Source organism: Takifugu rubripes, chromosome 11, assembly GCF_901000725.2.
Source record: "Takifugu rubripes chromosome 11, fTakRub1.2, whole genome shotgun sequence".
Taxonomy (NCBI): Eukaryota; Metazoa; Chordata; class Actinopteri; order Tetraodontiformes; family Tetraodontidae; genus Takifugu; species Takifugu rubripes.
In genome coordinates, this window is record NC_042295.1 from 15,026,821 (window position 1) to 15,053,791 (window position 26,971).

Consider the following 26,971-nt stretch of genomic DNA (forward strand, 5'->3'; position numbering starts at 1 on the left):
TCCTTTTCATTTTGGCTGTAGGTTTCCTGTACGTCTCCACTGAAGCATAAACTATGTCGTCAAGAGATGAGTCATCCCCGGCGTTACCATGGTAACGCCACGGCGCTAGAGGACGTTATCAGGACCACTCCGAGCACCCTGGCACACGGTCAGTTAGTCCCCGGTGGAAAAGAGAGGCGTAACCTTTAATCCGAGATCAAATGTGCCTGGAGAAAACCTTCTTATCAAACGGAACTAAATTCTTTTTACGGTCAGCAGCAATTAACATTAGCATGATTAACATTCACCTGCGCACCATTAGGGTTCGCTGTACTTAATGAAAGGGTCATTAAGTACGTTCATCCTTAATAAATCTTGTTTTTTTTTTTTTAGTACTAACTCTCTACATTTCCCTGCTCCTTTCATGTGCGCTTGATTGACATGTGGATGCTTAATCTGGATTTAATAGGTCATCCCGGCTCTGTTTTTAGCCTCCTGCGAGGCGACGCGGGCCTGTTTGACTGGAACTTTTGCAGGCACGCTGTCAGCTGTGATGCTCTTTGTTACAGGGAACAGGGGACTGACGCACCGCTTGACCAAATCGGTGCTTCCTGTTGTCTGGAACGGTCTGCGTGGTTGGATGGATGTCATAGCTGCGCCCGTGTGCGCCCACAGCGCCGAAAACTACACGCACGTACGCACACCTACACACAACACACACTCCCTCCCTCCCTCCCTCTTTTCTGTCTTGCTCTGTGCTTTGTGGGGTGCTCGGACTCGGGATGGAGCGGAGTCACCACCATTACATCATTTCCATTTCCTCGCTGCTCGACGCCAAACGCCAGTTTATCTGAATATTCAGCAGCCATTCAGAGCGCCGACGCGGTGCTTTTGGGGGGATTATTAAGGCGCATCAGCCACAGCTGCGGGGACGATGGCGCTTCACTGAGGGCGAGGAAGGCAGAGGAAGGCAGAGGAGAGGCGTGCACCGTCATCAGCATCCGTCTGCCAGCTCCCTTTGTGTTCACCGGAGAATGTGAATGGCGAAAGATGACATGGCAGAGGTAGATTTGGCATCAAACGGAGTGGAACCCCCCGGCGAGCCCACCGCGGCGTTTCCCTACGAGGAGTACGAATGCAAAATCTGCTATAATTATTTCGATCTTGACCGCCGGGCTCCGAAGATCTTGGAGTGCTTGCACACGTTTTGCGAGGAGTGCCTAAACACGCTTCACCTCCGGGAGGAGCGGCCATGGCGCGTCAGCTGCCCGGTCTGTCGCCACCGGACTCCAGTGCCGGATTATCGGATACAAAACCTCCCCAACAACACCAAGGTGACGGAAGACTTCCCGCTTTACATCGACTCGGATCCGCTGCCTCAGGACGCTCTGCCGCCGTACCCGCCGCCTCTGCACCCGGCTCTGGTCGCCCTCCGGCGGGAGGAGGCGTCGGGGGCGTCCAGCGCCAGCCAGGCGACGCCGTCCACCACCGTGTCCACGGCCACCACGCTCTCCCAGGACTCGGTGCGCTACGACAGCTGCCACAGCTGCAAGAGAGTGGCGCTGACGACCGGCTGCGTCTGCGTGATCTTCTCCTTCCTGTCCATGCTGGTGCTGCTGTTCATGGGCCTCATCTTTGTGCACAGTCACGGCATTCCTCCCTTGCCCGCGGGACCCATTTGCTTGTCGGTAGCCAGCATCCTGGCCATGTTCTCTGTGGTGGTCACGTGGCTGATCTGCTGGCTCAAATACAGACCGGATCACGAGACGGGCCGCCCATCCACCACCAGTAACTCCAGAAGAAACGCCTGATACACTTCTGTTGTCCTGTGTATGCGTGTGTGCGTGCGCGTGTGTACATAATACTGAAAACTAACTGCCTACCCTTGCTCCCTTTACTCTTTTGTAGGAATAATTCTCGTAAATGGCCTTTCGTCACAGGAGCAAACACCCAAAGGCCTTGGTGCCCTTTAGCTGATCCTTGATAATCATTTCCTGTCTCGGTTATGCACTTTTGAATTTCTTGGTGACTGCGAACCCAGCGAGGCTGGTCCGGCTTTTGGTGGCTTTGAGGACTGAATGTGCAGTGCTTGTTTCCAGGAATCGTATCCCTAACATGATATGCACATCCCTCTATGCCAGTCACTGTATTATAGGAGTCCGTGGTGATTCACTGACATGTCAAACGCCCCTGCTGTACAGCTATGACAGCGTTCACTCCCGTGACGCTGGTTTTCATGTGATGAGGGGGGGGGGGGGGGGGTGTGTGTGTCTGAACGTGGTGCCTCTGACACGTCACCGTATACCAAATGCGAACTGTAAATAACCACAGCGGATGGGGATGCTCTCACTGAGCCCACGGGTTCCAAACGTGCGCCTCCTCCAGGCTTTAATCTTCTGATCTGGGAGCGTGCGTCTGTCCCATTGTGTGCACCCCTGGCTCCCCAAAGCTTTGCTCCTCTTAACTTTTCTTTGTAACAGAGGGTGGGGTGGTGGTGGGAGGGGGGGGGTTGGCCTCCTGAATCGTGTGCCTCACCTCGCTTTTGAACGCCGCTACACCGTAATCGCCATCAAATTTATGCACTGCTCTCCTGTCACATGGCAGCACCTAAGCTGGCAGGGATTCCCTCTTCCTGTTACTTCATCCGCACATCTGGAATCAACCCCACCCCAAAGAAAAACAAACAGGGTTTCCAGCACAGCACGACCTGCATCAGCTCCTAAACAGGGTGCACAGTGAGAATCAGTGACAGGGAGTCCTGACCTTCACGTTGCTACAATCCTCGGTCCTTGTTCAATGTTCTCATGACACTGGTGGAGCTGCACCTTCACACTGACTCACAGGTCTGCTGAAGCACGTTCCAGACCGCAGGGGTGTGCTCGGCCTCCCTGGCTTTCCTCTTTATGGAATCTGGATGCTAAAGCCTTTTAATGTAAGCATTTATGCCCCCCCCCCCCCTTCCCTCCCCGCAGGCACGGCATCCCTACCTCACTGTACGACTGAGAAACAATCCAGCCCGAGTTTCATACGGACCCACGCTGGCTTCTATCAGCCTGTAGCCCCCCTCCCAGACGTCAGACGATGCACTTTCACCCTCTTATGTGGCACAGTAATGGGGTTTAGCAAATGTCAAACGTGTATTTATTTCAAAGGGATCTCCAAGATATTGGTTTTTCTGGGAATCTGTGGTTGTTGTGAAAGTATCAAACGTATTTGCACAGAGAAAATGTTCCTGACGTGCTGTTTTGCATACATAAACACGTTTCAGTAATAAAGAAAAGAGGAATAACCTTTGGCTTCATTCTTGACAGAATATCCTCTCAGCAAAGCTGATTTTCTGAAGCTGTGTTACGTAATACCTGATGTCGCCCTGATGCAGCTGACATCCTGCCATGTAATCCTCAACATCGCCCACATCTAATGTATCAAAGATGAAAAACACAAGCCACCACCTACACTAGACACAAAATATTAATCAAATTTCTACTTGAAAGATAATTATTTCAATAATTTTCAGTATTAAATAAAAACGAGATGTCCTTCCCGCTGCGTATCAAATACGCCTCCTACTGGAGAGTAACTGATTCTACAAGCTATAAAAGTGAATACATTCCTTTTATTCTAATTGCTTAATATTTCCTTTCTAGAAATTCCAGAGCTGCTTGAAGTTGACCTTTATAAATTTCTCATTACCTGCAACCTCACTGGTTTATTATTTTATTTTTATACCTGCTCATAATTTAGAATTTATACTTAGCCAATTTTCATTTAATTACCAAAGTTAGGGCATAATTTTAAAATGATTCCCCCCCAAAATACTCAAGATACTTAAAATCATTTAAAATTATAGCGATGGGATTTAATCATTTTCAAGATATTGAATTTTATTTGTTTGTGCAAAAAACAACTTTTAGGTTTTTTCTTTTTGCCAAAACTGTCCAAAATTCCATCATCTACGTTAAAAATGATCATTAATTAAAAAAAACAACTCATAAATGCAGCAGATTGCACCCCCCAAACACACACACACACACACACACACACACACACACACACACACACACACACACACACACAAAGACATGAGGAAAATTACAGAAAACTGCATAATAATCGAGACTAATTATTTTAGCAGGACAATAATATTGTCATTATCATCTCTAGTTTGATGTAATTTGAAAAAACTTTACTTAATAGCAAGTAATTGTACCGTAAATTGTATTTAAAAGAAAAATAAAAAGGTTTTGAGTCCTGTTCACCTATTTTAATGGGTTCCATCAACAGACCTCAACGCTTCCGGTTTCTCCATCACGTTTAGTTCTGATAACGTGACCCATCTTTGTCCTTGTGATTTATTGGGTGCGATGGAGTTTAATTGATTTGTCAGCCTGCCCGTGAGTGTCCGGAGCTGCAGATGCAACGAGCGCTAATTTATTTCTCATCAAGGCAGATTTCTGACTTTGAATTTCATCCCCCGGCAATGGATTGGACACGGAGATTCAGTGTCGCTTTCAAAGTCGGGGCTGCAGTGTACACCATGACGTCCTCTGCTTTCCATTTGGCCCTTGTCCCCCCCCCCATCCTTGGCTGTAATATCTCATTTCAATGGGATCACCGGCACTCTCACATCGTCACGTTCGTCTGCGTAAACACACTCACAACTAACTGTTTGTACAACCCAAATCAGTTCAGACCGACTCTGATTGATTTCAGGTTGGTAGAAGACGCGACTTTTAAACGATTTTCCTTTAATGTCGGGACAACTGAAACGCGCTTTCTTTAATAAAAGTAACGTAAATAAGGAAATTGCAGGTTAAAAAGGGTGAAACAGCAGCAAAGATGCTAAATACAATAGCAATATAGCTGCACCTCCACACTCATTAGATCTGCCGGATACGGTTAATTTATAGTGTTATTTCTTCTTGTTTATATATATATATATATATATATTTAAAAAAGAATACTTTAAAAGTAACTCCTGGGGGTTTACCAACATAAATGTAGTGGCCTTTTCTGGATCTTCGGGATTTGCCTGGAATTCCACTAAATTAATGATCATTTTATGTCCCGTTGAACCATAGTTTGCTCTCCTGCTTCAATACAAATAGAAAACACTCAAACAAACTCCCATTTCCACTCGGGGTTATGACAACTTGAAGGATTCATCCTCTCATGCGCATAACAATGCGCGTATTCCAGATAATGACACCCTCCTTAGCAGGTGAAAGACCCCCGCCAGCCCTGCTTATTTTGAACCCAGCGTCCGTCCATTGTCCCCGCGCGTTTTTGACAGTAAAGTCGACATTTGAAGTGCGTTTTTTTCTATTCAAAGCCACCAAAAGAAGTCGGTGTTAATCGAAACCTACTTAGCCTGTGGGATATCTCTTTCCAGAGTAAATTAAGGTGAATGACGGGGACTCCCGCATCCCCCGTCGAGCCCCGTTATTGGCCCGAAGACCCAAAGGTGAGTGGCTCGAGACTTGAAAGGGCTGATCAGGTGCTGCGTGGGGGAGATTCTCAGATGCAGATTTGCTCGAGAGTTTAAGGGATTTTCCTCAAAGGCCCGGACAGACAAAAGTACTCGTGCGTAATTTTCGGTCCTGCCATCTTGCTGCGCTGCCTCTCAAGGACGTAATTACTCAACTCGTCCAATAAACATTTGATCTCCTCATTTATACCGGCCATCGTTTATTAATATCATCGGGGTGAATTTTGGCACTTTTACGCACTCGTGCGTAAAATAATAAGGACTCCCCATAGCTGAGCTGAAGACGATTCTTTCTTTTGTCTTTGGCAATAATATTGATTATTAGACGTTTGGGGATGGAAACAGAACCACTTGTCTTGAGCTAGACTGGCTTTACGGTCGCTCTGGCGTCGTATCCTGCTGTGGCGCACGTCCCCCTTCAGATTGTTCTCGGCTGGCTGGTGCTGCAGCCTGAAAACCCCACAATAAATTCCTTGAGCTGCTCACACTCTAACACCATTTGCAGCATATACAAGCCACCGGGTGACAACAAATTACTGGTCGTGTGCGATGGTGCATAAACGCAGTTTGGCTGAAAAGACGAGAACATCATATGTTTGGTTCTCTTTTTGCATTGGAAGATGTGGTTTATCATCTGTTATGGTCAGAAGTGTGTTTTTATTATAATGGTTTATTAGATACCAGAGATAAAGAACCCATATCAGGTAAACACTCGGGAAAACGTGCGAAGGTCATGCGCAAAATGCTAAAACATCACGTAACCGCCCAGTAATAATTCACCAGTTAATGTTATTTACATAATCGGTTTATTTTCCGATTATCACCTTTGTCCTTCTTAAATAAAAAATACATTAGGTTTGATTCAATCTAAAGAATTCTGGAGAAAAACAGCTGTTTTAACTCACTTGTGCTTTTTCTATCCTGCATAAGATAAGGAATTGGGTTGGGGGGGGGGGGGGGGGGGGGGTGCATTAATCATGGAAACTTCGCTTTTTGGGAGAAAAAAATGTGTTTGAAATTAAAATAAACACAAGGAAAATGAAAATAACTAATTAGCAAAACAACTGCCAGTCATTTGTCATCCTTTGCTACTAGATTCTTTGGCTTCCAACAAAATCTTTCAGAATTTGGAGACATTTAGTGTTAAATTCTGCAACGCTGACATCGTTTGGGATTTTTTCTCAATCGGCTCCTCTGTCCCGCGCAGCCGCGTCTCCGATTGGCTGAAAGTTTTGGACTCCAGCCAATCTCTGCGCGCCGCTGCGCGCTGGATTTAAAATCCCCGCCAATCAGGAGAGGGGACGTTGATGGGCCAGAAAGAGGAGCTCCGCTACTTTTGACGATCTCCTCTCACTTTGAACCGGTGTGAACAAACAACAACAATATTTTCCAAGGATTGGAGAGCACGTTTCCAACAGCACCAGCGCGGACGAGTCAAATAAAAGAGGCAGATTAGACATTTGCAACAACCCAAACCTGCTCTTTTCTTCCTTTGTCGTCACATCTGACTCCTCAGAGGGTCTGTGGGTGCCCCGGGACACCGCCGCCTGGCTGCAGCAGCCCGGGGAAAGGCTGAGCCCATCCGTGGGTGAGCATCCTGGAGCCGGGAACGCCGAGAGTCCAGCCGGGAACGAGAGGAGGGGAACCGAATCACAGCAGTGGTGGAGGGTATGACTGCGTTGGCGGGGTCAATACCCAGGATGATGCGACCCGCGCTGGCTCAGAACTACCCCCGCAGTGGTTTCCCCCTGGAAGGTAAAGCAGCAACAGGAGGGCTGCAGCCTCGGACACTGACGCCCGGCTTCAACGTTTATTTTCGTGGGTAGAAGTGAAATTGTGGAGCCACAGTTGTAGCACGAGACCTAGAAAAGTGAAGAGAGAGAGAGAGAAAAAAAAGATTTTACTCAATCTGATCAACACATTTTCACTTGGAGTTAATTTGGAAATTAATGATAATTTAATAATTTTCCTGCATGTATGACGAGAAGTAAAATAATATCTATAGTTCTATAGTAATTCAATGAAATTGGGCAGTGTTGTAGCTTATGTTGTTGCACTTTTACCATCAGGAAACTTTATTATCAGCCGTTCTGTAAAGCTTGATGCCTCCGGTGACATGTTCCTCTCATATTTTGGTGAAACAGTTTCTACTCCGTTGGGTCAAGGCCGAGTGAACCAGCTCGGGGGAGTTTTCATAAACGGTAGACCCCTGCCCAATCACATCCGTCACAAAATCGTGGAGATGGCTCACCACGGCATCAGGCCGTGCGTCATCTCCCGGCAGCTCCGGGTCTCCCATGGCTGCGTGTCCAAAATCCTTTGCCGGTACCAGGAGACGGGATCTATAAGACCCGGAGCCATCGGCGGCAGCAAACCGAAGGTACGGTCCAAATTACGCACTCGCTGTTGGGGAACCTAGTTTGTTTTAAATGGTGCTTGAGAGCAGCTGAGATGGAGGTTCGGACATGAGATGCATGTGAATAAACGCGGCGACTCCTGTGACCCCTGAAGCAGGGAACAACGCCTGACGTGGAGAAGAGAATAGAAGAATACAAGCGGGAAAACCCGGGGATGTTCAGCTGGGAGATCCGGGACAAACTCCTCAAGGATGGAATATGCGACCGCAACAACGTCCCTTCAGGTACAGATGGCAAACTTTGTTACGTTTATTAGTTTTATTATTGCTGTAATTCTAACGGTCGATCTTGGGTTATGATATAACCTTTTTTTTTTCTTTTAATACGCTCTGTTTGTAAGACGAGGCTCATTATTTGAAGGCTTCGCTCTTTTCTTTGAGTTACTTTTTAAGTCTTTTTCTTTTGTAGTTCAAATCTATCTGAGTATTTTCTAATTTTTTCCCTTATTTTCTCCAACGCTCGCAGTCAGCTCCATCAGCCGCATCATGCGGGGGAAGTTCGGGGTTAAATGCGACGACGAGGAGGATGAGGATGAGATCGAGAAGAAGGAGCAGGAGGACAACGAGCGGAGGGCCAAACACAGCATCGAGGGCATCCTGGGGGACAGATGTAAGTGAGCTGCTGCTGCTGTGACTGTTCTGGGGGGGGGGGGGGGGGGGGGGGGACACGCTGGCACGAAGCTCAGGTGGAGCAATCTGTGTCCAGATCTGTGGCTCCAGGAGCGCAAAAGCCCGGTGGAGTTTCTGCTGCATCAGATATCATCACACTGATTAAACCCGGGAAGAATATTTATTTTTCTTATTCAATTACTAACTGTAAATCTGAGCTGCACTCTGGGACACATCACTTCAGTGTGAAGAGACTTTGGATCGTTTCTGCTCGTTTTATGCAACAACACGGCGGGTTTTTTATTTTATTTTATTTTGTCTTTTACACCTGTTGAGGCCTTTGGGGCTGAAAATGACAGTGTAGTTTTATTCGGTGCTGTAACGTGCAGCCACGTTGGGTTTATGCGTGTTGTAAAGTTGTTAGGTGGGGGTTGGAGAGTGCGTGTCGCCCTTTGTTGGGAATTCTGCATCGACCCTCTGTACTCCCCGGGCTAATGATTTTCCCATGAGGCCACACCGTAAATCAAACAGCAGGTGATGGCGATGTGCGGGAAAAAGGAGCGTGCGCGTATGTGCACATGCAGCAGTTGTGTAAGAGCAGCGAGGATGAATATTGGAGCCACTATCAGCATTAAAAAAGGTTTAATCGCGAATCTAAATCTGTCAAAAACATTCAGAGCAAAAAAGTTCCAGAAGCGAATCATGATTTACACGCGTTTCTATTTGGTTTGTAGTTTCTATCATTTATTTTTCAGCAGGAATCACTTGGCAAAAAAGGGAAATAAAAACTAAATTTCGTAAAAGAATTTTTCTGCTAAAGCATCATGAGTTTAAACATTAAAATCTGGAGGGCAAATTTCCCACCTGAAAAAGAAATCCTGAAAAATAATTTTTTAGAAATGCTAATTTAAAAATCGAATCTGAGACTTTCAAAAGTTACTATAAGTTGCAAAAAAGTGTCCATTTTGTCCAATTTGACCATTGATGTTTTGTGTTTTCAATTTTTTTAAAAAACACATCTTTATTTAATCTGCCAATTCCAAAACTTTGTGCGTAAAATATCGCTGAATTTAAAAAAAAATGCTGTGATTTTTTCCCCCCTCGGATTAGCCGATTTCGACCAGCACGAACTTTTAAAACTCTATTTAACACTGTCTGAAAAGCAGACTGCAACATGTGCGCGCCAGTTTCCAGCTCCTTAACCCCTGGTTTTGGAGAGTTAAACCAGAGAAATGTCAACACTTAGCCCGCTTCTTCTGTGAGCAGAGCGGTTAAAGAAGGCAGGATTCTGCTCTGAGCAGACAAAATGTCCCGCAGATGAGTTGATCAAACATTTGTTCAGCGGTTTCCAGCTCCTCACAATGACACGCCTTGCGCGCACAACGGGACGCGCAGGGATGAACTTGGGAGACAAAAGCGCAAGAGTCTATTTGGGGCTCACGCTTGGGCTGCGCGCGGACAAAGGGCCAGCTTGGAAACAGCTTTGGCCGCTGCGAAAGAAGAAGGCAACCTGTTTATAATTCAGTCAGGGAGAAAGAAGGGGAGAGGGGAGCGTCTGCGCAAAAAAGACCGACAAAACACACTATGAGGCCGCAATGAAGGATGAATTATTCAAGGAGGCTCCGGCACGGTTTAGAGGCTCCGTTCACCGAGAGAAAATGGCCGTTTTCACCTACAAAATGTTTCCTTTTTGGGGCTGGCTAAAGAAGCCGCCTGCCATTCAGAGGGACAATTGAAGTCTCTGAAATCCCCTCACGTATACGGCCCGAGGATGCGCGCCTGCTGCCTGGAAAAAACGGCCGCGCATCAAACACACCCTCTGGGGTTGTCATGTGCCCTTTAAACTAATAATGTTCAGAAAACAGTAAATCGGTTAAGAATGTATTTTCCCTTCCTACAAGGCTTAACAACGATTTCTGTCCAGTTGCCCGTTCGGAGAACACAAACACCGCCATAAGTCTCGAGCTGCGCGCTTTTCGTGAAACTTGATGGTTGTTGTGATTTCCAGACATTAAAATAAGGCGACGTTCTCTTCACCTCATCATCTACAGGCCGCCGCCCGTCTCTTTGAGCAGTGTCGGCTTTGCCTCGTTGCACATTAATAATGTCCTCTAAATGATGTCGATATTGTGTCATGTCACATTTAATGACGGAGGGAGTGAATTAAAGGGTGTGTTTGGTGAATGGGGACCGATGTTCTCCCCGGAGAGCTCCGCTCTGGCCCGGAGCGCCGCCTCACAATGGGGGCCACGGCCACCCGTCCGCGCTCAGCGGCAACTCCCAGCTCAGCTGTCCGCGCTCACCCCCACTCCGCCCCCGCCACCTTCTCCGCCACTTGCTCGTCAAATCTCTTCAAGCAGATTAAATCGATTCTTTTATTTCATCTCACTTTCATCTGGGGACCAAGAACCCCCCCCCCCCCCTCTCTCTCTCTCTCCCCCCTGACTGTCTCACCCTCTGGCGCACAGCTCGGCTCGCATCCTCTGGCGCGCACGGAGCCTAAATCAGGCCCCATCTCTAAAATGATCTGTTTGAACTTTTGATTTTTACGCTTTAAACACATTTTTCCTGACATTGAACCTCCAACCAAAATAGCAACAACAACAAAGGGGTTATACATTTAAAAAAAAATCTGTTTATTAACTACAGATGATTCAATGTTGAGGTTGAAAATAGTTTTCTTTTCCCCTCTAAAAGATGTGTAATTAAAAAGCTGCAGGGTCCGATTTTAAATTATAATTTAGTATTATAATCACAATGCAAATATTTCATTACAGAATCAGCAAATCCAGATTTATTGGATATTCTGGAAGCAAGTTCTATCCAGCAAGATTAAAAAAGGTCTGTCCCCAAGTTGACAGTAAAAGAAACATCAAAGTTGAGGGAGAGCAGGTTGCTATGCAGCCTGTTGCTCACATGTTGGATGGTTGCAATAAGAATGGAATCAGAGGGCTTATCTCTGCATCGCGCAAACAAAATCGAAACCAGGAGGAAACTGATATGCAGATAGCTCCAATTTCTTTTGATTATTCGTCAAATCGTTATAAATTTGGCAGCTCGATTTGGCCCCTGAGGCCTGTTAGCGGGCTGTACGAGACCCAGCAGGACAGCAATTAACCCAGGGGACAAAGTTAATGATTAAAACAGTTGTGATGGCCCCCCAGATCCCCCCCCCCCCCCTCATCGTTTTCACAGTGTATCTTTTGGAAGCCGTGCTTCGTTAGGTGAAATTAGCCAGATAATACAGAGGAGCCTTGTTAGAGGGGGGCAACACATTTCCATTTAGTCCAGTGGTGTGCGTGCACACACAAAACCACGTCTAAATGCACACACACACACACAGGCAGAGACATAAACACACGGTCACATGCACACACATTCCACTCTGCAATGCAAACAGTCAAAGGGATAACTTTATTTGGTGAAAGGGGATCCTGGAAAGGGCTAATTGAATAAGCCAAGGATCTTTGAAAAACCCCTACCATGGTGAGTGCAGTCATCATGTCATAATTAGGTTTATTGAGGCACATTCCTTCAATCTGCCTCTATTCCCTCGGGCGCATTGTATCCGGGGCCCGGACCAGCGGCTATGGGACAAAAGGGAAGCATGAGGAGACAATACATGAAAGGGCCATAAAGATTTAGCCGGCTTTGTCACTGAAACTGAGTGGGACATTGTTTGTGTAAATAATGCAGGCGAATAAAGAAGTTGGTCATTACTGCCGCTCGAGGTGAAGGCTGGCGTGCTGCAAATATATGATGAGGGCAAAAACTGGCCTGAAGACCTGCCCCCCCCCCCCCCAAACCAAACACATATTGTGTGACCTCTCTTCTGTACCAAAGAGTTAATGTTTCATTTCAGTGATTTCATTCAGAGTGAATTAGTTAAATGTCTTCGACACTCTCTTATTCAGTTATTAGTGTTAATATTTTAGCAGTTAATCTTCATAGAATTCTGTGGTCTTTTTGACGTAGATCTGAGCAAAAAAATGCAAACCCGGAACGTTATTGCACAACCGAGGGTCCGATAATCGTAGGTCGTTTTAGAGTTATCCCCCATAATCACCAGTATGAGTCTGTGGGTGCACTGGAAAAGTCTGTGTGGTGAGCTGACGGGTTGGTCCGTCCATGATAGTTGCCATGGAAACATTAATGTGACAAGGATTAAGGTTGTTAAATGGCCACATATAACTGATCTCCTACCAACGCAGCAGGAGGGGACGCGTCTCCGTCTGAATTATGGTCCAATTATCAGGAGTCTGTGAGCTGCGTCCTCATTACAACAATCAGCTGATTGATCCATCAAACAAAATCAGACTTTCTTCTTTTTTTTTTTCTCGCATCAAATACGACAAAAATAGAACCAGGAGCTCATGAAACTGCCCCTCGCTGGCCTGGAGTGGGGGGCCAGCGCAGCGAGGGCCACTGAAAGAATGACTGTGTCACTCAGCCTGTCCCTGGGCACAAGGGCAAAAGGGGGCACAAGGGCCAAGTGGTGAGCACCAAATCACTCTCCTCTACCCCGGGGCTCCGTCACAATCTCTGCCCCTCTCCTCTCGTCCTGCTCCCGCCTCCCGCCTCCCCCTCGCGCGAGCTTTTTTCTGATAAACGCATGCACGATGACTATTCAGGCATGAAAACATAGTTATCTGCAGATGAATGGCTGCTTTATGCTTCATTAAAGCCTCCTTTTCCTTTCACACTCTTATTGTGACCCTCTGATATCAATTCAAAGGGCAATTAATGAATGCTCACCCGCTTTGAAGTCGGGGTAATTTTGAAGGAGGGGGGGGGGTCGTCTGCGTGCACATGAGCATACAGGCCTGAAGGGGGCAAGGGGTATTTGGGGTATTCCCCTGTTGAAGGCCCGCTGCAGCGCCCCGGCTTTCACCCGTGATGGACTCGCCATATTGAGCTGAGAGAGCCCCAAAGACGGTTTGAAGGGAGTGAAAGAGTGAAAAGGCCCAGCGAAGGTCAAGTAGAATGGCTCGCCTTAGAATAAGGCCCCTCTTTATCTGGAGCCAGCGCGCATTATAGGCACAACAGCTGGGGGAGAAGGAGGGGGGGGTGTTTTTTTTAAAATGTGCGCGAGTGTGTTTCTGAGTGCTTCTGAGAAAAGTGAGGAGGAATGTGTGTGTGCGCGCACGCACGCGTGTTTTTTGCGTCACATGAATTCGTCTGTATCTTCATAATCAAAGCTGCTGGTGACGTGTGACGGGTCTCGGGGGGGTGAGGGGTGAGTGTCAGAGTTGGCAGAGGCCGGCCAGAGGCCGGCGGCGGGCGCGGTCCCTCCTGCCGACGGGGGGACAGGCGGCTGTCAATCACCCCACTGAAAAAGCCCGATGACCTTTCACAAGTTAATTCATTAGCAAAGAAAAGGTTATGTGTCGCACCCAAAAGAGCCTTAAAACACTTGTTTATGCGGAAAATCCCCCCAAAACACGCAGGCATGTAAAAAGTGCATTAATTCGGCTCTCAAAACTGCAAAAGATGCTGACGTCAGGCACAAAAATGCATTTTTCTCATTTAGAACAACACTTTGGAAAAGCTTTGTGCCTCATTCATAAGGGAACACGTTACTGGCACTGATCATTTACTCATTTATGTCCAATTTTTCTTTTAATGGTGCAGTTTTGACACTGAAACGTTCTTCCAGCACTCGGGGAAGGTGTTGGAGCGGCTGTGCTTGAGCTCTGACAGCAGAAATAATGGAGAGGAAACAGTGAGAGACCTTTTTGTGGGGGGGTTGTGGAAGACGGCAAACCTGAAAGGCAAAGAGGAGCTGCAGGGTCAGGAGGCTGCGGTGGGTCACGTTCTCCTGGCGCTGCACAGGAAAGCGGGTTAGAAACACGTTTAGGTAGAGCTGACAGGTTATGAGCGCCTCCCTCCCATAACTCTGCATCCTTCGCTCCTTTCCTGAGTTGGTTTAGCATTATAAACAACAAGTAAATGGAAAAAAAAGCAACACTGTCACACTCATTTACAGGGCAGCTGCGGAGACTGATCCACCCCCACCCACCTCCTTCACACACACCCACAGACAGATAGTCACACTCTTCCTTAACCCACCAGAAAGAGTCACAGATGGGTCCATAAGCTGTCAGTAAAGCCATTATCCAGCTCTGCATCTGCCCGTCCTGACTTCTATATACTGTTTAATGCAGTCGGCCAGTCACTTAGCCCCCCAGCTCCTGAATGGGAGCAGCGTGGTCGGCCCGCCCAAATAAATGCTGCGTTTGTCTCCTCTGCCTTTTGTTGTGTGTGTGTGTGTTATTTTGAGGGTGGGTGGATGGTTGACGGGGGGCTGATGTGTCACAGGGAACCATTTACCCCCCTCGCTATTTACCAAAGCCCCAGAAGAGTTACAGGGATGTCCGAGGACGAGCGTAAATAGTCCACATATGGTCAGCCAATTCCCACAAGTCCCAAAATCCAAGTTTGACACATCCCCTTTTTACTGGGTTTCCCACACACACACACACACACGCACACACACACACGCACACGCACTTGGTGCGTACTGTCTCGGTGGACATATTTAAGCCTTTGTGTCCCCATTGAACTGCCCCTCTTTCCCCCTCCACTCCTGAAAAATAAGAAAAAAGCCCCAGCAAAGTCTTTCCAACCAGCAGTCTGTTTCAGCTAAATCCTCCCCTCTCCTCCTCCCTCCCCACCCTGTTTTTCTCTGCCTTGTGATGGCGTTGCACGGTGAGATCCATTTTGGGAGCCCTTGGCCCTGGAGAGGTTGTTTTGGCCTTGAGTCCCGTGCGCTTTGTGCCTCTCAGCCCTTTAGTTTGGTTAAATTAAACAGTTTTCTTTTCTTTCCCGGCCCCTCACCCACCCCCTCCAACCGCTCCTCGTATTTTGTGGCTTAATTCTCCCCGGCTCCCGGGCGATCTCGCCTGGGCTCGCCTCTCCTCCTCAGATAACTTTACTCTTCTAAGGTTCCCATTTTCCCTGATTTTCTCTCGTTTCGACCGACCGTCACGACTCGGCGCGAAAGCTGAGGGGGATGAAAGTTTACGGAGGGAGCTGGAGCGTTTGACGGGGTCCCTGAATGCATCGTTTTCAGATGTGGCGTATGTGGAAGGCCGTGCAGCAGTGCGATGGGTTGAGTGGATAATTTGATTGGCTGGAGCTGTTTGACGGTGCCAAAATCAGTGTGATCAGATCTCAGGGGGGAGCAGCATCGATGACAAACAGGGCACTCTCAAACCACAGGTTTCCAAAGATGGAAAAAACTGATGTGTGGAGCAGCAGAAAGGTTTCAGCCTCCTCCACTCCTCCGCTCTTTAAATGTTTATCCTAATACTGAATTAATGTTTCATTGATTTAAAGGTAATTTGGGAAGAATCGTCCAGTGCGTTTGCAGGAGGGTACTGCTTAAAAACCCAGAAAGCTCAGTAGGAATTTGTACGCTACAGAAGTTCATATAACTTCATTATTCACATAACAATTTCAATTTCAATTATTTCTGAAATTAAACATTGACATCTTTTTTATATTTTATTTGCCTAAACCTTGAATAAAATGTAAAAACACTTTTATATAGCTGGAATAATCTGGAATTCAGGTCCAAATTGTTAAAATTTGCTTTAAATGAACCGTTAATATAATTTCAGATCAGTTCGGGAAATCCCTTAGAAGCAGAACTGTTTGTTGTTTTTCTTTCCTTTTCATATTTTCTTGCATCTTCAATAACAGCTCTCTCATCCACAGAAGTGTTTTCATAACTGAACTTTCCTTTTTTATGGTAACTATTCTATAATAAGCATGTAGCCAAGTGCTAATGGCTCTAAACTGGAGACGCCTCAGGGCTGACAAGGCCCATTAATGTAGCCTTAAAACACGAGAAGGGAAACAGCGGAAGCCCAGTTCTGTGGAAATGAGTGTACAAGGTCATGTGCTTAGAGTGTGTGTGTGTGTGTTTGTGTGTGTGTGTGTGTGTCTGTCTGACCAGTTGGCTAGCGAGCCTCCCTCTGTGCACTAAGTGTCACCGCAAAACAAAAGAAACGTTATTAAAGCTTAAGCCAAATATCAGGATTGGGGGTTGAGAAAAAGCACCGTTAGCGCAGGAAAATCTTTGAGGAGACAAAGAAAAGTGGAACATGCGAGCGAGCGGCTCCAGGATCAGGGACGCGCAGTGTCTCTAAGCATAAATGCAATAAAAGCCGACACAGATGTCCAGACAGATGATCCCCTGGGCTCATTTATCTGCAACAACAGTGGTCAACAACGGTCCTTGTTGCCTCCTTTGACTGCTCTTCTAGCCCCTCAGGTGCTTTTACAGTTTCCTCTAGAGGGGGAGCTTTTTTTTTTCCTTGAGGGGGAGGTTAGGACGCCCCTGGCTGTGCTGCCCCCATCCTCAAACCTCTTTGGTTCCCCTTCCAGCACCCCCATGGGGCAGGTGACAGCCCTCCACTGTGAAGGGCCAAGGGAGCCATGACGGATTCCACAGATGGAGCGTGGAAATCGCCGGCAAAGGCCTCGGCTCTGTGGCGCAACAAAGAGCCTGGGACTCACTCGGAGAAATATGGGTGGAAAAGAGAGGAGGGGAGACAAAGAGCGGGTGAGAAGCAGGGAGAGGGATGGGGGAGGAGAAGGTGTTGTTTGTTTAATGTACTGAAGTGCATATTGGATCCCTGTTGGGGGAAAATCTGGGAGTTCGCGAAGCGTTTGAGGCCCGACCTTCCCGCTGCTGTTTACCTGCTGCTGTGTGATGTTCAGCCACTTTCTCCTGACTCAGATTATCCACAGACATTGTTATCATTCCCCTTTATCTCTGGCCGCACGGAACCAAAACGAGACCAATGAGCGGGACTCAGGCCTCTGTGAAGGATCTGATTGTATTGTGACGAGGCCCTCGGGACGGCAGAGGTGCCACTCTGTCGCTCCTTTAGAAAAGTGCTGGAAACCCCGGTAGCAGTCATAACTGATAGGTAATTCCAAAGTGATTAAGGATTTTCCCGGCTGCCTCGGCTTTCCCTGCGCCCAAATCCCTGTGAAATGCTCAGGAACGTGTACGCTGGTAAGGTTGAGGTGGGGGAGATGAAAAAGCATTCCTAGTGGTCCTCCTCTATGCAGGGGGAGGCCACAGAAGGCCTCACATCTTGTTTTTCAGCCATCTTGCCCAAAAACTCCAAAGCAAATTCCTTCCACGCCACCAAAGCACAACGTCCCGAAACTACGCAGCCGGAAAAAAAAGTCACACTTTTTGGTCCCTGTAAGGAGTCTGTCCGGGCCAATCACTCCGGATGATGGAAAGAGTAAAAATCCATCCCTCCGTATATTCGGCGGAGGCTCAGGGAAACGTCTGTGCGTCCCCGCTGCTTTTAAAAATATTTTACTTATGGCCGCCCTCATGCTTGACTGTTTCTTTACCAATTTGCCTCTAATGCATGTTAAGTTGACTCCCACTGCCTTTGGCGCTACAAGGGGAAAAGCACTGAAGAGGCAGAGAGGATCAGTTTCACATGAGGGCCCCTGAGCTATTTGGATTCTCCTGAATTTTATTGTTGCTTCTGAGGGGGAACTAATACAGTGTTGCACACAAAAACTTCCCCAGTGCTGAGGGGGAATTAATTAGGTGTAACACAAAAAAGTGGGCACGCTGGCCTGGGCGACAGGGTTTGAAGCGGCGAGTTAAACTCCCGGCCGCTGGCTTAGAGGACATTGTTCCCATTACAATCAGGCGTGATTTGAAACAGAGATGAAAAGGGAGGCGAGAGCTGCCAGGACAGATGATATCACTACGGCTCAGTCGGCCCCGACATCACCAAATGGATTTCAGCCATTCGGGGTGTTTTTAATCACTCGGCCGTTTCATGGAAGAAGCTGGCGTCAGCTGATGCTCCCTCTGATAAAATAAAAGCCAAATATTTCCAATATTGCCTTTCAAGTTTCAGCTCTTGCTGCGGCTGTGATTTGAGCTCAATGACAGAAACAAATGTGGAGAAAATGTTGATAAATCACATTTAAATTTAATATTTGTTTAATGCAGATGCGTCTAAAATAAAGGAAGACAGTGCATGTAGCAACCCATCTACTCTCCCTTGGTCTCACACACACACACACACACACACACCCACACGGCCCCTGGATCCAAATTAGCCTTTTGTGCAGCTTTTAGTCCACCAGTCCCCCTGTGGTGCCCCGGGAATCCTATCCAGTGGGATTATTCCTGATAAGCTCCCAATATTCCTCCTGAATGGGAGTCTGTCAGGAGTCTCAGAAGTGGACTTTGCGAGTCTTTGAGATAAAAATGGAGAAAATCATTCAGCTTTTGTAGATATTGCAGAATAACAACCTCAGAAATTGCACATTTTGTTGTTGCAGAAAACTCCTTCCTGATTGTTTTGTCTGGTTTCTATGACAGCGAGTCACTCGGATGAAGGTTCGGACATTGAGTCGGAGCCCGATTTGCCGCTGAAGAGGAAGCAGCGCCGCAGCCGGACCACCTTCACAGCAGAGCAGCTGGAGGAGCTGGAGAGGGCCTTCGAGAGGACCCACTACCCCGACATCTACACCCGGGAGGAGCTGGCACAGAGGGCCAAGCTGACCGAGGCCAGGGTTCAGGTACCGGACGCCGTGCACGCCATATATCCAACGTCAATGTGGAGAAGACGGCAGTTGGGAGGAGCCGCCAGACATAAAAAACAGACTTTAGCTCGCTAAATGGGAATTCACATGATGGATTTTCGAGGGGGTTTTAAAAGCCTGAGGCCTGTAAATCTGACCTCAGAGAACCATGAAATTCTCCAACAGAAGGTAAAATATGTTCACAAGACGGTGGTGATTCTCCTCTCACATGGTCACACACCAGCGTGTCCTCACTCTCATTCCTGCTCTCACACTCGGAGGCATTTCCATACACTCTCTGACCATTAAAAGGCAACCTGCTGCTGCATATAACAGCATACACACACACACACACACACACACACACACACACACACACACACACACACACATGATCAAAACATGTGTTTTATCCTCACTCCGGGGGCTCAATATGGACTTTCCTTATTCTGATCTGGAATTCTCCACCATGTGCTCCATATGGGAAGCAGGCCCAGCGTGAACCCCCTCCATATGGGCACAGCATGTCACTCACACACTCCAGCCATGATCTCACACACACACACCCACACCCACACACACACACACACACACACACACGTCCCCCTTGTGTTTTCCACCATTTCTGACTCTAAAATATGTGCAAAGTTATTATATTGTCAATGATTTTTAGCTTATTTGTTTTTTGTTATTGCTGTTTTATAAACCAAGAAACCAGTAACACACACACACACACACACACACACACGTCCCCCTTGTGTTTTCCACCATTTCTGACTCTAAAATATGTGCAAAGTTATTATATTGTCAATGATTTTTAGCTTATTTGTTTTTTGTTATTGCTGTTTTATAAACCAAGAAACCACTAACACACACACACACACATTCTGCCTCCTCTAGGTTTGGTTCAGCAACAGGCGGGCGAGGTGGAGGAAGCAAGCGGGAGCCAATCAGCTGATGGCATTCAACCACCTGATCCCAGGGGGCTTCTCCTCCCCAGCCATGGCCAGCATCCCATCCTACCAACTCGCCGACAGCACCTACCCCACCTCATCCATAGCACAAGGTACGCGCTGAGATGGCGCTCCATCACTGAAGAAATATATATCTACAAAAATCATTTGGCACATTCATTTGGGTAATTTGATATAAATGTTTGCATGCAGAGGAAAAACGGTGCTGAAATTATTGTCTTCATAAAAGCCGCAGATGCAAATGCAATTATTTATATTTATATTTATATTTGACAAGGTGAGACCTTGTAAATCATAATAATGTGATTTAAAGCACCTTTAAAAGCAGCCCAGCGTGTTATTAACGTTTGGAAATGTCTAGATGTCAATCATTTTCTTTCTTTTCTGGCAGTTTCGGAGCCACCCAGCACGGTCCACAGGCCCCAGCCTCTCCCTCCCTCTTCAGGCCACCAAGGTTCAGCCGGTGCAGGCCAGGCAGAGGGAGGTTCCCCGTACTGCCTGGCCTCTGGACGCCACACCTTCTCGGGCTACTCGGACAGCTTTGTGGGCCCCGGAGGGCCAGCCAATCCTATGAACCCTGCCATAGGAAACGGACTATCCCCACAGGTGAGGCTGTCCCCCGTGATGAGGGAGCGCGACTGTTTTATTGATTACAATTGTAATGAATTAATTATGTCGTCCTATATTAATTAGACACGAACGAGGCAAACTTTGAAAAACCTTGAAATCTTTACTTGTGCATCAGAAATGCCCAGAATCGTTCACGTTCCCTCTGATCGTCTTCATCTGCAGTGGGAGCAGATGGGTTGCTGGGACTCTAGAAGGACAATTAAGTGTGTGACAAATCCAAAGTGAAAAGACAATTACGGCCAATTATCCAGGCGTGAGGCCCTAATGTCTCCCCAGCCGATGTGAGACAGAAAATTTGAGACTTGGTGACACGCCGCTGTGTCTTTTACACAAATATTACAGGACCTGACTTGAATTTCCCTCAAGGTTAATGAAGTATTTATGAGCTTGCGGGTGTCAACGCAGACAGAGACAAAAATGCTAATACACAAGTTTGTGGAAATTAGGGCTCTTTTCCTCTGAGGGACTGCAGCACATCCTCTCCAAACATGACTCTGCACAGCTAGCCGCGGCGGCTACACATTTGATGGTACACTTTAGCCTCAAGGGGGGCTCCTCTGCATTCTTAAAACGTCTGCTTCAGCATTCCTCCACGCGAAAACAGAGATTCTCATTTATGTGTATATATTTCGTACAGCGGGGGAAGGAATGTCCCATCTGAGGTTCCCCTCAGTCCGACATTCTTCATCGCTAACTCTGCGACTGTCGCCCTCTGGCCCGGCAGCAGAGGAGAAAAGGACCAGAAATCACCCAGTTGATGGAGCTACCTGCGGCTCCCCTTATTTTTAAACTACACATTCGCTCTGTTTAAACCAAACCCGAACGCAGGATAATGTTTTAGAAAAATATTACCAGGTATGGGAGGAAACACAACTCCCGTCTCCAAATCTACGTGGACTCTTCTGTCCACCTCCCCTGCTTGGGAAATGATTTAATCAGGACCATGTGTGTGTGTAGATGTAGAATAATATGTCACTTAGAGGGCTGAGAGGTCCCAAAGAGCACGGTACCTGCTTCTTATTAAGCCCCCTGGAAGCCTCCAGGTTGTTCCTCTGTTGAGGAGGAGGTGGGAGACGATGCGTTTAGAAGCAACAGGTTGGATTCTGTTTACCTTCACAAGTGGCAGAGGCTTTTTCCAGCTCTTGCTAACCGCGTGCAGAGCAGCTCCACGATGGACGAGCCCAAAGCAGCTAATGTTGGAGGGGTGGGGGTCGGCGGCATCGAATCTGTTTCGAGGCCAGTTGATTCAGTTTGCCTCACGGCTCTTTTCCGTCCTGTGTCAGCAAGAGTGTTCCCCCAAATCTGATTATCTGCTCGCTAATAAAGACCAGGTCAAGAGTAAAAAGGAACCTTCGAGCTGCAAATTCAGTCGGAGGCTGAGCTGCGGCGCGCTCACGCCGCCCCGCTTTCGTGTTATCTCTGTCGGCACATCGTCCTCTGAGATAAGGCCTTATCGCTCGCTAAGGATTTTCTGGAGTAGCGTCAAGATGGGAATTTCGGAGTAAGCTGAGTTATGAATCTGAGACAAATTGCTTAATTCTTCCTTTGTGGTGCTATAGACTGGCTCCGAGTCCTTTGATGTCCGCGACATTGGGATTTCCTCTGTGTGTGTGTGTGTGTGTGTGTGTGTGTGTGTGTGTGTGTTGGTAGATATTCAAAACATCTTTGCTGGAATGTGGAAATAATTAATACAATATAAAGCCTTATCAGAAGGTCAATATACAACAGGGAACCCGATCCCCGGTCACTTCTTTGGCTTTATTTTGGCTCAGGTTTTGGTTACTATGGTTACAATGGCACACACAAATGTAATTCCTTTTCCCCTCCCTTCAGGTGATGGGTTTGCTGAACCCGGGTGGCGTGCCCCACCAGCCGCAAAGCGACTACGCCATCTCCCCCCTGACCAGCGGCCTGGAGCCCCCCAGTTGTAGCCAGCGTATGGATCACATCAAGGGCCTGGAGGGACTGACCAGCGTTCCCTCCATGTCGGCACTGCCCTCGCTGCCCAGCTCCCAGTCCTACTGCACCCCCGCCTACAACTCTCCGGGCTACACCGTGGACCACGTGGCGTCCTACCAGTACGGCCAGTACGGACAAAGTAAGGTCAATACACTTTCTTATTCTCTCTTTTTACCTCCAGAGATGCTAATAAATACCATGTGGGGGCAGCAGGGGTTACAGGCGGTGTTACGTGTTGGTTTTAATTGTGCGGGTCGTGATTGGCCCGTGATTCGGCGCGCTGCCGTGTCAGCTGCCATCAAGGCGAACGTGGCTCCCGTAGCGGTTGACCGTTTGCCCTCAGCGAATACCTACCTGTCCGGCAAGGGGTCGCTTCACTTCGCATTACTGTTACCTTAACGGCGAAACTTCGTCTTCAAACGAATCGGCGCCGTCTTCTGTCGCTGCATGATTACAGCGGCCGCCTCTTCCAATTTTGGCCCGAAGGGGGTTTAACCAATCAGGCTCATCCACTGACCTCGTTGCAACCCCGAGCGTGGCGAGAGTCCAAAGAGCCGGCCCACATGCTCGGCTGTGCCGGGTATCGGATGTCTGTTTTAATATCCAAGAGCAGAAAATGTCTAATGAAATATCTCGCTCGGGTATCTCAAAGTGAAGCAAATTTAAAAAAAAAAAACCAAAAAAACCCCAAGACAACACACATGAAAATAACTGGAGCATGTGGTGCGCGGCGTGTACACGCTCAAAGGCTGCACATGCATCTCCGCGGGGTTACAGTCCCAAGCGGTCCATCTTGATGTGATTAATCAGCGCGAATGGATAGCTGGTGTGCGGTTGAGTTAGGAACTGCGGAGGAAAGGTCCTTTCTGGGGGTGGACGGATCCTAATTGCCTCTGGCAGGGCAGCTATTGGAAACAGGTGCTGGGACCGAGGTCAGCTGTGGAAGCAGGGCCGGCCCGGGGTTCCAGTTCAACAAACGGCGTCCGCGCCGGTCCGTTCACCTGCGACACCGGCCGAAGCATCTTGAACGACGGGCCGAGTGACGGCCATCTTGAAATTTCCGAGCTTCGGCGTCTCCTCCGCACGTGTACGACAACTTCTCAGAGGTCCTGAGAAAACATCTTGAATCGGGCCCAGTTGGAAACTGCGGACGGCTGTCGGGGCGGCGCTACAGGCAATATTTCTGCGAGGGAGCTGAGCCATTGACAGACAGGGAGAAGGATGGGGATTTATTGCAGCTTCAATAAATTGTGAGTTTGCTTATGCAGATGAGACGGAGCGCATGGATGCGTGCACGCCCGGGCTAGCTTGGTATTTTCTTTCTGTTTGAGGCCCTCTTTCACCACTCAGGAATCACGCTGATGCCTCGTGACTTCTCTTAATTGCTGCCAACCACGATTTTGAAAGGATGACAAATCTCAGATGTCCATCACAGAAAATGTACATATGGTTTACTGATGTTTCTGGACGTCCAGACAGCGGCGTTTTCCACTCTTTCGTACGAGCTGCAGTTTAGGAACAAGAGTTCCAACCTGATGTTCATAACTCAAACGGAAAAGTATCTGAAGCATCTATACGATAATATTTACATGTTATGTATTTATACAGTGTAGATATTTAAAATGCTAGATTGGAGATTTTTTTTTTGATTACTATTTGATTTTAAAAAAACCCAAATAAACAGCACCCTAATATTAGAGTTCTTTCCTTTAATGATAACAGTAGCATCAGCAACATTTGTCAAATTTATCACATTTATTGTTGTTTTCTTCGACCTAATGAGGTTTTGTTGTTCTTTGACAGGTGCCTTTCCTTATCTGAGGCCTGAAATCACATAATCCGACTCCTGCCCCGTCACAGGGGGACATTTGTGTACAGCAATCATTTATTATCGGGACCAAATGTATTTTTCCTTAACCGTTGATCTGGACACATTCGCTCCGTCTGGATATGGCACCGCTGATTCCTGCCGGAGGCGCGAGAGGGAGAGGGAGCACCAGACCGGATGTCAGACCAAAAATGGCGGCGCAGCGGAGACGCTGGAGTCCGACGTGACTCGGAGAAGCCGTCTAACGGGCGATGGCGTTCCGTCTGAGAGGCGGGAAAACCAAGCTCGCATGATCGCATATGAAATCCTGCGTGTTTCCAGATTAATCAACAAGGTTTGTTGATTTTATTTGACATGTTCTCCGTCCCACACAGAGATCCTGCTAACCAATCTGGGCTTGATTGCACCAGAACTGCTAATGTACGGCACAGCTGTAGCGAAGGTCCATTCACCCCCCCCCCCCACCTTTCCCCGTCTCATTGACGTCTCGGACGTCTTTCTCCGGAACCTCGGAGAAGGTCAGAGGGGATTTTAGGGAAAGTGACAGATGAGAGAAGGTGGCTTTAAAGAGGGTGGTGGTGGTGTGTGTGTTGGGGGGGGGGGGGGGGGGGGTAGGGAAGATCGATCACAGGGTGGAAAAAAAAACAAGAATTCTTTAAAGATCCTCTCCCGGGGAGAGAAGCCACCGGGTCACAAGTCACGACCAAGAGACAGATGAGAAAACGGCGAGCAGCGGGGCGATATCACGTATCCCAGAGGCGATCACAACACGATCCCCTCACCCTCTCCGGATCCGGTTCGGGACCCACGTGTGCTGCTGGAGGAGGCTCCTTGTTGCTGTTGCTGGACAGGACAAGAAGACGGGAGCGAATCAAGGGAACGCCAGTATAAACTCCAGGAATGACAAAGCCAATGCTTTCTTTTCTATCGTTGTATCGTTGCATGGGATGTTTGTTTTGTTAATACTTAAACAGGAAATACCAATTAGGCTTGTATCGCATTTAAGGGACACTTTTGGTCACAACCGTGAAGCCTCTAAAACTGAGAAAAACACTTTTTTGTACATTTGTCCGCGCTCCAACGAGTGTGTCCTCTCATTCTTTTGATATATGTTTTGTATTCATGGAGAAAATGATAAACTGATGCCGTGTCATGTGTACAAGCCCATTATATCCACTATTTATGATAAAATAAAATAAAAATGCTGAAAATAGCCTCTGTTGAATCGATCTTTTCTCCAGCTGATGAGAGTCCGTAAACGGGGGTCTTTGTTTTTGATGCCAGAACCGGAGAAAAAGAACGGATTCAGCTGGCGATTCCGACTGCAGCGGCATCGGGAGACAAATGTGTACTTTTGAAGGCGCTCATGTGAACCCTCCAACCAAAATAGGCCAGGCCAAATGGGGATCACCAGACAGTGAACACAACAGGCTTTCTGAGGGACGCCTTCAACATCTGCACGGGTGTGTATTAATACCCCTGCTGGCTGCTGCTACTGCAACAAACTGACTTTTGTTGAACAAACTCTAAATGGAGAGAAGAAGCCTTAAAGCGTTTTGGACAAATAGCACACGCGCCTCGCTAGCTAATGCTCTCTGCAGCCCGTCCACCCAGCTAACGCACACAGGGCTGCACTGTGTGTGTCCGTGTGTCCGAACGTTCGGTCCTTGCTCTACATAGAGTTGTTTCTGTGTAAGCCTGTGCCGCCCGAGGGTATTAGGCCTAATTAAAACATTCTTCTGATTAATCGTGTCTGCTCACAGGCCTCAGAGCGGTGGCGGGTGCTGCGCTCTAGCTAGCACGGCAGAGAACTCACACGCGCTCCATAAATAAAGCCAGTACCAATTATGGGATTACTCATAGTCATGTTAGCTTGGTTAGCATGCATACAAACACACACACACACACACACACACACACACACACACACACACACACACACATTACCCAGGTCCTTATCCTAACCATCCCAGTTTAGACCCCAACTTTTACCCTAACCTAATGTCTTTACCCTCAAATTGTCCTTTGAAGTTGTGGGGCCCTGCAAAATATGGCCTCACTTTGCTAAAAAAAGGATTTTGTACTCAATTAGTGAATGTGAGGTCTTTCTCTCTCTCTCTCTCTCTCACACACACCCACACACACACACACACACACACACACACACACTGTTTGCTTTCATAATCAGCCCAAACCGTTAAAGATGAAGACAAATCACACCTGTGTGATTCCAGACTTTAGATATTAGACTTGTATTAATGAACCCTCCCCAATACTGAAAAGGCTTTTATTTCCCTAATAGACCCTTGAGAGTAATTAAAAACAACAATTTCAATGGTTCCCTTTAATACGATGGTGGATTTTTTGGGTTCTGGAACCTCTGCCTGGCGGCGGAACTGCCCAGAGATCCTTTTCTTCGCTGTATGTTTAAATAAACTCACCGGTTTTCCACACAAACTGCGTGTTTTTTCACGAGAACGTGGAAACGCCTCCTCGCCTCCAGCACGCCG

At 47.6% G+C, this 26,971-nt stretch overlaps 2 protein-coding genes across 4 annotated transcripts; both read left to right on the forward strand.

The window, feature by feature from the left end:
• The first annotated feature begins 38 nt into the window (after nucleotides 1-38).
• On the forward strand, nucleotides 39-3,261 carry rnf228 (ring finger protein 228). Its single transcript, XM_029843634.1, has 2 exons — nucleotides 39-148; nucleotides 549-3,261. Exon 2 carries the CDS (start codon nucleotides 1,020-1,022, stop codon nucleotides 1,788-1,790), a length of 771 nt encoding a protein of 256 aa, XP_029699494.1. The 5' UTR covers nucleotides 39-148; nucleotides 549-1,019; the 3' UTR covers nucleotides 1,791-3,261.
• A 3,528-nt stretch (nucleotides 3,262-6,789) lies between these two features.
• Nucleotides 6,790-25,055, forward strand: pax3b (paired box 3b). Of its 3 annotated transcripts, none has more exons than XM_029844265.1 (9): nucleotides 6,790-7,222; nucleotides 7,612-7,847; nucleotides 7,982-8,108; nucleotides 8,350-8,493; nucleotides 18,868-19,067; nucleotides 19,971-20,136; nucleotides 20,436-20,650; nucleotides 22,508-22,772; nucleotides 24,437-25,055. In XM_029844265.1, the coding sequence occupies exons 1-9, from the start codon at nucleotides 7,138-7,140 to the stop codon at nucleotides 24,469-24,471; spliced, it is 1,473 nt and encodes a 490-aa protein (XP_029700125.1). In that variant the 5' UTR covers nucleotides 6,790-7,137; the 3' UTR covers nucleotides 24,472-25,055. The 3 variants fall into 3 exon arrangements, with proteins under 3 accessions (XP_029700125.1, XP_011607069.1, XP_029700126.1); XM_011608767.2 differs by having other exon boundaries at nucleotides 6,791-7,222; nucleotides 7,979-8,108; XM_029844266.1 differs by having other exon boundaries at nucleotides 6,792-7,222; nucleotides 7,979-8,108; nucleotides 22,508-22,777.
• Nucleotides 25,056-26,971: the final 1,916 nt, after the last annotated feature.